This window comes from Lycium barbarum, chromosome 7 (assembly GCF_019175385.1).
Source record: "Lycium barbarum isolate Lr01 chromosome 7, ASM1917538v2, whole genome shotgun sequence".
NCBI classification, from domain to species: Eukaryota; Viridiplantae; Streptophyta; class Magnoliopsida; order Solanales; family Solanaceae; genus Lycium; species Lycium barbarum.
In genome coordinates, this window is record NC_083343.1 from 11488418 (window position 1) to 11498666 (window position 10249).

The 10249-nt window shown below is 36.1% G+C and overlaps 1 protein-coding gene across 1 annotated transcript; it reads left to right on the plus strand.

Annotated features, from left to right (window-relative positions):
• The first annotated feature begins 1005 nt into the window (after positions 1-1005).
• On the plus strand, positions 1006-9318 carry LOC132603119 (putative chloride channel-like protein CLC-g). Its single transcript, XM_060316019.1, has 8 exons — positions 1006-1223; positions 3069-3269; positions 3685-3862; positions 4752-5014; positions 6190-6459; positions 6567-7695; positions 8337-8505; positions 8682-9318. The coding sequence occupies exons 1-7, from the start codon at positions 1051-1053 to the stop codon at positions 8433-8435; spliced, it is 2313 nt and encodes a 770-aa protein (XP_060172002.1). The 5' UTR covers positions 1006-1050; the 3' UTR covers positions 8436-8505; positions 8682-9318.
• Positions 9319-10249: the final 931 nt, after the last annotated feature.

Consider the following 10249-nt stretch of genomic DNA (forward strand, 5'->3'; position numbering starts at 1 on the left):
TCTTAGTAATATGAGTATTGTGATAAAATACCTATATCAGTTACTCTCTCTATCCCAATTTATGTGATATACTTTTTTTTTAATGTCCCAAAAAGAATGATACATTTCTGTATTTAGAAATACTTTAACTTAAAACTTCTCCTTTTACCCTTAATGTAATGACTTACAGCCACACAAGTATCTCTGACTTGTTTTAGACCACAAGTTTCAGAAGTCTTCTTTTCTTTCTTAAATTGCGTACCTAATCCAACTATATCACATAAATTGAGACGGAGAAGTATTATTTCTTAGAAAATAAAAGTGAAGAGAGTGAGTATTATGCAAATTGTACTAGATACAAATATATACAATAAAGTCTTTTTGGGAACTCAAATATTCAATCTCTTCATCTTCTTCTATATGTAACTGCCATCAAATACCAGCTTCTTTCATGCTCTCTATTTGAACCACCCACCCCCTACCCCTACCCTACCCTACCCTAACCCTACCAATGTCCGTACTATCTCTTCAGCTCTTCCCAATGAGACAGAGATCGACGAGGAGTCACTTATATTTTTTGGGTTTCAATTGAATACTACTCTTTCCGATTCAAATTAAGCGTCTATTTTGCTTTTTTAACACATTCTTGGTAAATAGCTAATTCCTAGAAAAAACAGATATTTTGACTAGATTAACTTTAATTAAATACTGTATAATTAATATAGTTTCTTGATTACATAAAAATTCATTTATCTAAATAATGGATAAATTTAAAAGAACGTAATTAAATCCTTGTTGATCACGTAAGTGAACACTTATTTGAAAAAAAGTAAAAAGACTAAATCAACACCAAGTATTCTCTAAATTGTACTAGGAGACAAATATAATAATATAATATATATAATATTACTAGTGTTTTTGGAACTAAAATATTCAATCCTATAACTATCTTTTCATCTTCTTCTTCTATATATGTAACTGCCATCTTTCAGCCAAAAAATAAAAAAACTGCCATCAAATACCAGCTCTCTATCTGACCCCCCTACTACGCCTATCCCTAACCCCTACAAAATGTCCGTACTAATATCTCTAACTCTTCCTAACGGCTCTTCTCCACCAGCGACGGAGAAGGCAGATGAGGAGCCAGTGACTATTCCATTGCTGCGTCGATCAGCATCCAATAATACTTCTCAGGTTGCCATTGTTGGCTCCAGTGTCTGCCCTATTGAAAGCCTCGACTACGAGTATGTCTAATTACTAATTACCTCTCTCTCTCCCTGTGTATCTGTATATACTCTGTTGTAATGTATGTGTAATTTGCAAATAGCACAACGAAGTATGTCCGTTCATTTCCTTCATTCGTGTGTCTTCATTCATGAAATTAGTTCATGTACTGTTGAAAGCCTCGACTACAAGTATGTGTAATTACCTCTCTCTCTCTCTCTCTCTCTCTCTCTCTCTCTCTCTGTGTATCTGTATGAGTGTGTTTATATGTTGTAATGTATGTGTAATTACCTCTCTCTCTCTCTCTCTCTGTGTATCTGTATAAGTGTGTTTATATGTTGTAATGTATGTGTAATTTACAAATAGCATAACGAAGTATGTTTGTTCATTTCCTTCATTCCTGAAATTATTTGTTTTTAAAACTCCTTCATGTTAAAATTACATCTCTATCTATATATCTATCTATCAATATGTATATATATATGTGTGTGTGTATATGTTGTGATATATGTGTAATTTGCAATAACATACACGAAGTTTGTTCGTGAGTGAATTTAGTTTGCTTTAAAACTATTTTCTGTTAAAAAAAGAAGAATGAAAAAGAAGAAGAAGATATATAGTTGGCGTTTGGACATAAGAATTGTGAAATTTGAAAAAAAAGTATATTTGTTTTCAGGTTGAAAATGGTATTTGAAAATTGGAGTTATATTTGGACATGAATAATTAGCTCCTGTTTGGTCATAAATTTTAAAGTTGAAACCTGAAAATTTGAATTTTTGAAGTTGTGTTTGGACATGCATTTTACTTGGAAAAGAATATGAAGTTTTGTGAGTGGAAGTGAAATTTCTCCCAAAAACTAGTTTGAGCCATTTTGTGGAACTTGAAAATAATTTGAAGACACATTTTCAAAATCTGATCAAATTTCATGGCCATACAGATATTTGAAGATAAATTTTCAAAATCTGATACAAAATCTATGGCCAAATGCTAGCTGAAGTTGTTTTTTGGATTTTTGTGAGTAATTTGGAGTGAGAATTGTGAAAACAGCTTCTTGGGGTTTTTCGAATTCCGGAAAATTGAAACAATTCTATGTCCAAACAGTTTTCCGGAACAATATTCCCGGAAGAAGTGAAAACGATCCATGGCCAAACTGGACCATCAATTAATAATAAAGGAGTTTAGGGTGAGATGTTGAAGTCCGTAAGTATTTGGTCTCAATTATGGAATTTTTTAAGAATAATCTAAGGAAGAATTTAATTGTTTCTATATAGAAGCATATAACTTGTGATAGTAGCTGTTTTACTATGTCTATATCTACAGTGCTACTGACAACATTGTTCAAAGTTCAGTTATTTAGGGGTTGAGAGTTCTGTGCTTCGTCCATTGGAGTTTTGTGATGTTTTTAGGATTTTGGAGAGAATGTGGGAGATAGGAAAGAATACTTAGAGAATTCACAAAAAAGAGAAAAAAGCATCATTTTTTTACCCCCAATAAGTCCATGAATTAGCTGAAGACTCATCCATGCTCTTTGGTAAGTCTAAGTCTAGTAGGAAAAATTAAATCAGAAGTTTGATCTTTTTGTGATTATTGTTGTATTCTTGCAAATTTATCAGAGGGACTACATTAAAGTATTGTGGGATAAAGCAAAAAGGAAATTGGATATGGTAGGTAGAAATGCTTGGAGCTTAACATGATAGGGAGTGTTTCCAATTCCATTTTCTTTCTATTTTTGAAGTTACTGGAAGAAGATTTTTTGTTTTGAGCTGAGTACATATTTTGGTGGAAAATGTTTCCTTTTTCTTTCCCTTTCTCTGAATAGATTGGCAAATAAACTAAGCCTGACTATGGTGCTTGTCTGGTTGAAGAATCATGGAGAATGATTATTCCAAGCAAGATTGGAGGCGTGGAGAAAAGATTCAAATATTGCAGTACTTATCCATGAAATGGATGGTGTGCTTTTTCATTGGATTGCTTGTCGGCCTTGTTGGTTTCTGTAACAATTTTGCTGTTGCGAACATTGCTGGAATGAAATTTGTGGTGACCTCTGATATGATGCTTGCGAGAAGGTATACGCTTCTCTTTCATTCATAACTTTTCATGTAATACCCACATACGGCTTTGATTGTTATGTTCACATTACCTGAGATTATATATTACAAACTGATATCTGCTGCTGTTTCAGCTAATTTTGGTCTGAAGTTCTTATACTTAAAAGATATAATCAATTGTGTGCATAATCCTGATATTAACCATAATTCTTTTAGGTGATTGACTGGAATGTTATGGTCATATAAATGCATGTATATGTTATGTATGTGTGTCTGAGGGAACTGAATTATGGCATATGGAAATAACCCTGTTATGCGCTCTAAGTTTGTGGAGGGGAATATTTATAATTTCTTTTATTCATAAATAGAAAGTATTTGATTTACTTGTATAAGTATGTTTTTGAGGTGATTGATTTGTGACATAATGCAACAGGTATACAACGGCTTTTCTTGTATTTGTATCTTCCAATTTCGGACTGACATTATTTGCTGGTCTAATTACGGCTTTTATCGCACCAGAGGCTGCTGGTTCAGGTATACCTGAAGTTAAGGCTTACTTGAATGGCGTCGATGCACCAGCAATATTTTCTCTCAGAACTCTCTTTGTCAAGGTAAAGCGACCTTGAATTGCCTTTTCATTTGGATGCCTTATTTTCTTTATCCAATTTTACATTTTATTTACTAATGTTCAATTCTAGTGTTGGAGGTGGATTATGTGTTTGGGAATGATTGCATGAATTCAGGATTATGTAATTGCGTGGTTGATCAATTAATGTGATATGTGGATTTCCTTTCATCCTGCATAAGTGAGCTCATACAGGATTTGAGGGGGGCGGGATATACTTTTATTTTGAATATTCACTGACTAATGCTGGGCATCAGATTGATCTCCAAAATCTCGTCCATTCATTGTCCATAACAGACTGCAGCTAACTGTGTGGTTTTAAACTGTTCATAACCATTTGGGAGGTGTTCTGCAGTCTATAGCCTTGCACTGGCAAAGTTGTAATATATGAACTTTTAAATCTGCAAAGTCAATCAAAGGGCAGCCCGCTGCACAAAGCATCCCGCTTTAGTAGCGTCCGGGGAAGGGCCGTACCCTAAAGGGTGTGATGTACACAGCCTAACCTAATGCAAGCATTAGTGGCTGCTTCCACGCCTCCATGGGCTTATCTACAGTTTGTGCAAAGTCAATCAACAACAACAACATACCCAGTTTAATCCCAGTTTGTGCAAAGTCAATCATTCAATTATTTGTTTCCTATAGAAGACACTTTCTTTTCAATTTAACCATGGGCTTATCTACAGTTTGTGCATGGATATTTGTATCTTCCATAGTGTTTATGATTATCTTATATTACATCATGTGACTAGTTGATAAATAATTTTTGAGTTTTGCGTCATGTTTTCTGTCTGTCTTTCCTCTATTCCATTGTTTTGAAGCCTTAGTGCAACATGTTATATAGAGTAAGAGGCCTTACTTGAAACTTTGATGAACAGATTGCTGGCAGCATTTCTGCCGTATCAGGATCTCTTGTAATTGGAAAAGCAGGTCCCATGGTTCATACTGGTGCTTGCATTGCAGCACTGATGGGTCAAGGCGGGTCAAAGAAGTATGGATTAACTTGGAAATGGCTGAAGTATTTTAAAAACGATAGAGATCGACGAGATCTTGTAACATGTGGATCAGCTGCTGGGATGGCTGCTGCTTTCCGAGCTCCTGTTGGTGGTCTGTTGTTTGCTCTTGAAGAAATGGCATCTTGGTATATATAAAAAAAATGAACATGCTTTACGCTGATTCTTGGTAAACCAACAGGTTTCTGGGACATAATAGTCCTTATCTCTATATTTGTGTGAGAAAGATTATAGTAGGATGTTCTCTCTCTTTTAGATGGTTGATATTACGCACAACATGATACTGAAATTGACTTCACTGTCCAAGGACTTTTTAGATTGCCTTAGAGTTGGTGGCTTTGCACTTTCTCTTTTAGTTATAATTTGCATCTAAAGGATGGACTACCTAAGGCAGTTATTGTAGCCCTTCATCAAAAGATGTGGTCATGGACTTTTGAATTGTCAAGTTGGCTCCTTCAGAATATAAACGTTAAGGTTGCTTCCGGTACTTGAAATATGCCCCTTTTAGTTATATTTAATTTATGTTTTCCTTCATCTTTTGTGGCTTTAGATACTTGGGTAACAAGTATTACCTTAAATCCAAGGCCAAAAACATAGTTGAAGTGATTTATACTGTCAACAACAACAGTGTAGTCCCACAAGTGGGGTCTGGGGAGGGTAGAGTGTACGCAGACCTTACCCCCTACCTTGAGAGGTAGAGAGGCATTTTCCGATAGACCCTCGGCTCAAGAAAAGCAACTCAAAAGAAATAACGGAAGTGACATCGAACATTATGAAAAAAGTGATTTATACTGTCATTGAATGTATTTTGTCAATAGGTTGTGATAGTTTTTTATTCAGCTCCCAATTGGAGAGACTATCAATGACCTGTGAAAGATGATTAGCCAATGGGGATGGTCCAAACTTGCTTTCGATTTTCTTGAATAGTATTTTGTTCAGCATACTTAGAGGGGATAGTTTTGCCTGAGCTGATTTTGCTGGACATGAACTTTCTGTAAAGTTGAGTTTTCATGGGTAAAGGAAAGGTCAACATGGAAACGTTCATTCTTAAGTAGTTATCTGTGGACTTAAGTGAGTAAAGTTTTTATTCATGCAGCCATGTCAAGTCAGCTTTTTGAGAGTCATTAAACAATCTGAAAGTTCTCTTTATTAGGTCTCTCATCTCTTATATGCACGTACAAATAATAGATTGATTTGATGGATACTGAAAAATGGATGTTGATATTTGGTGTGATTAGATTAAAAAGGATGCTGTAGTTTTCCCTTTTGTTCTGACATTGTAAGCACTTCCTTTGTAACACAGGTGGAGAAGTGCTTTATTGTGGAGAGCCTTTTTCACTACGGCTGTGGTTGCAATTGTGCTTCGGGCTTTGATTGATGTTTGTTTGAGTGGAAAATGTGGACTCTTTGGTAAAGGAGGTCTCATAATGTTCGATGTCACGTCAGCTAATAGCGCATATCAGATCCAGGATGTGCCTCCTGTTCTTTTCCTAGCATTTATTGGAGGCATATTGGGAAGTTTGTACAACTTTTTACAGGATAAGGTTCTGCGGATTTATAACCGAATTAACGAGTATGACCTTACATGGATTTCAGATTTTCAGATCTGTTTTTTTTTTTCAAGGCATGATAAAGTTAGAAATATTTATGCGGCTCCTTTTTCTTTTTTCTGTTTTTCAGGGGAGGAGCTGCTTACAAAATAGTTCTGGCTCTTACGGTCTCCATTTTCACATCTTGTCTTCTTTTTGGACTACCATGGTTGGCATCTTGCCGACCTTGCCCTTCGGATTCATCAGAACCTTGCCCCTCAATTGGACGGAATGGTAACTTTAAGAAGTTTCAATGTCCTCCAGGCCACTACAATGATCTTGCCAGTTTATTTTTCAACATGAATGATGATGCAATTAAAAACCTTTTCAGCAAGGACACTGATAACGAGTTTCACCATCTCTCAATGCTAATTTTCTTTACCACCTGTTTTTTCCTGAGCATCTTTAGTTATGGGATAGTCGTACCAGCAGGTCTCTTTGTGCCTGTCATTGTGACAGGTGCGGCTTATGGTCGATTTGTTGGGATGTTGTTTGGTTCACACTCGACTCTTAACCATGGCCTTTTTGCTGTATTAGGTTCAGCTTCCCTTCTTGGGGGTTCTATGAGAATGACAGTTTCCTTATGCGTAATTGTCCTAGAATTGACTAATGACCTCCTCTTGCTACCTCTAATGATGCTAGTTCTTCTTATCTCCAAAACTGTTGCTGATGCATTTAATGGGAATATATATGACCTCATAATGAGGGCGAAGGGTTTTCCTTACTTGGAAGGTCATGCTGAACCTTACTTGAGACAACTGGCAGTGAGTGATGTGGTCCCAGGTCCACTCCAGCTCTTCAACGGCTTTGAGAAAGTTAGTAACATAGTTCATGTCCTCAAAACCACAGGGCATAATGGCTTTCCAGTGGTGGATGAGCCCCCAGTTTCCGAAGCACCAATTCTATTTGGTTTGATACTCCGCGCACATCTTGTTACATTGCTAAAGAAGAAACCATTTCTTCAAAATCCCGTACCTGCTGGATATGATGCCTTTAACCAGATTTCAGCTGATGAGTTTGCAAAGAAGGGTTTAGACCATGGAGACAGAGTGGAAAATATACAACTGACAGATGAAGAGATGGATATGTTTATAGATCTACATCCTTTTTGTAACACTTCACCTTACACTGTCGTAGAGACTATGTCCTTGGCGAAGGCTCTGGTGCTCTTCCGAGAAGTTGGTTTAAGGCATTTGCTGGTAATACCCAAGGTTTCTGGGGTAAGCGCTGTTTCCTCATCTTTTCTGTTGCGAATGCTTTATCAATGATCTTCTCATCTTTTCTGTTGCGAATTCTTTATCAATAATCTTCTTGGAAGCTTTATTGTATCCCTAAAAGTAATTCAACAGTCAGTAAAAGATACATTAGCATAACCTGAAGGATAGATTTCCCAGCTTCCTGCATGCATGCTTTTGTGCATTAGTTTATAACTTTGCTAACTGTTTATATTCGTTCATGAATGCATAATCTTTCACCGAAATCTCGTTCTTTTTTAGGTATTTGATGGGAAACACTTACGATCTTTGAGTTCCCGTTGTCTTGTTTATTTCTACATTTTGATTATCTTCCTGATTGCATCAACTGATCAACATTCCCATCGTCCTCTGATGGGATTAAGTATGAAGTGTTCTCTCACTGTTAAATTTTATTTTGCTCTCCCTATTTCATCCAGCGCGTTGATTATGAAACTGTTGCTGTTTGAACCAAGTACATTCTTTTTTCAGAAGTCGGAAAAAAATGCATTTTGTTATCTTATAATTCTTATTCATTTATGTTGAACATGCTTTTCATTTGTTTTTTTTTTTCTTCAAATGAAAGCTTCTTCAACTACATTTAGAAATTGATGTTCTCTTGTTTGCAGAGGATACCTGTTGTGGGGATAATGACAAGGCATGATTTCATGCCAGAGCATGTGCTAAGCTTGCATCCATCATTGGATAAGAGCAAGTGGAAAAGATAAAGGTTCCAATTACCTCGCGGGGTTAAAATCTTTCAGAGACTACATCGACGTTCTAAAATAGTCCACTGAGGTATGTGAATAGAGCTTGCAATATTGCTGCAGTATGTGATGTTAGGCGTATTTATATGCTTAACCGCCGTATTTTGCCTATAGTTTACTTTGTTTAGAGGACGAATTAAGCTAAATACCCTAACTAATCATTAATCTTGCATTATGAACTAATACGTGTGTGTTTGTTGCAATTAGGTACTTTGCGAAGAAAACGTGGTGATGTTCGGCCAAAATTGCATATATTTACACATAGGACTAAAGCGATGTGAACTGAAGAAAACTAAAGCAGATGTGATTTGAAAAGAGTATAAAGTGTACGAAAAAAGAAAGACAAGAACAAGTGGCTAATGATTGGGACATGATGGAGCAATGATTAGAAAAGGGTACAATTGAAAGTGAAATTGAATTGAGAATGAAAACACGTACTGGCAGCAGCCTCGCCCAGCGAAGTTTACAGCGAGCACTGAGCTCGCTTTCAAGGTCGCTCAGCGAGCTTAGTATTGTCGGAATTAAAAATTCTCCCAAATTATTTTGGACTCGGTTATTTTGTTTGGGCTTTTTACTACATCTATAAATAATTCGTAAGACACAGTTTTTAGAGAACTTTTTGACCTAGAGAGAGCTCGGAGCCGCAGTGGAGGCCGGAGATTATCGGGTTCTACCTTTTCTTCTCCATACTACTAGTTTTTATATTTTCTTTAGATGATTTGTTGTTTTTCCTCCATGTCTATGTGGAGCTAAACTTCTCGTTCTAGGGTTGTGGTAAAGCATGAATAATGATGTTTGATGATTATTTCTTATCTTAATACGAGTTGTTGAGTTTGATTGTTTCTTTAATTTTGTTCATAATTGCTTGATTGTTTGGCCAACAGTTAGGTTCTATCGACTATCTAATATTCATGCTTGGGAAAGATGTTGTTAGATTAGAAAAGGATTAAAGAGGGCGTGATCTGATTATCCCTACAGTTCGGCTAGGATAGGAATATACCTAGGCGCCGCGTTCAATTAAATACCGTAAACAAATTACGTTCTTAACAAGTCAATTCCATAGGAATATAGGCAGCAAACTGTTTTGAATAGGCGAGTAGTACGTAGTTCGGGAGAATACTACGAGAGTTAATAATCCGGTTAATTAGCAATCATCGATCATTCGGATTAAGGAGAAATAGTCCAAGAACTCAATAGGATTGGTGAACCAACCGCAACCCTGAAACATTCATCTCATTGATAATATAAAAACCCGCTCTTTCTTTGTTGAAGTTCACTATTTGTTTTCTTTTATTTTCAATTAGTTTATAATCATAATCTTCATATATCATCTCTTGTGTATATAATTAGGATCGTTTAATTTAGTTGACGGTTAATCATAAGTCCCTGTGGGTTCGACATCCGATTTCTAAAATTACTATATTACTTGTGCGACCACGTATACTTGTGTGTGCGTTTAGGAGCAACAATATGCTGCATACTAGTAAGATTATTCTTCCCTAGTTTCCTCATCAAATTCAAAGATCCTAATGGTCTTCTTGAGATGGATTTTGTATTTGTTTTGCCTCAATTAATTTTCTTATCAATAAGTTTCGTCATTTTCACCATTCTCTTTCTCCTTTTGGTGCGCAATTTTGCAAACGAAGCTGTAAAGTTCCAAAATTTGAGTTTTGATGTTACCGTATTTTTCTTTGCACTTGCCCGGATGGCAGATTTAACAGTTTGTTGAAAATAGAGAAAAATGCTAAGTAGAGCAGGGGCAGGGCGAATAAATT

Excerpts from the sequence above, each read along its gene's own strand:
- LOC132603119 (XM_060316019.1), top strand. The coding sequence starts at position 1,051 with ATGTCCGTACTAATATCTCTAACTCTTCCTAACGGCTCTTCTCCACCA. Across the intron at positions 3,863-4,751 it reads TCAGAACTCTCTTTGTCAAG|ATTGCTGGCAGCATTTCTGC; the intron begins GTAAAGCGACCT and ends TTTGATGAACAG. Across the intron at positions 5,015-6,189 it reads CTTGAAGAAATGGCATCTTG|GTGGAGAAGTGCTTTATTGT; the intron begins GTATATATAAAA and ends TTTGTAACACAG.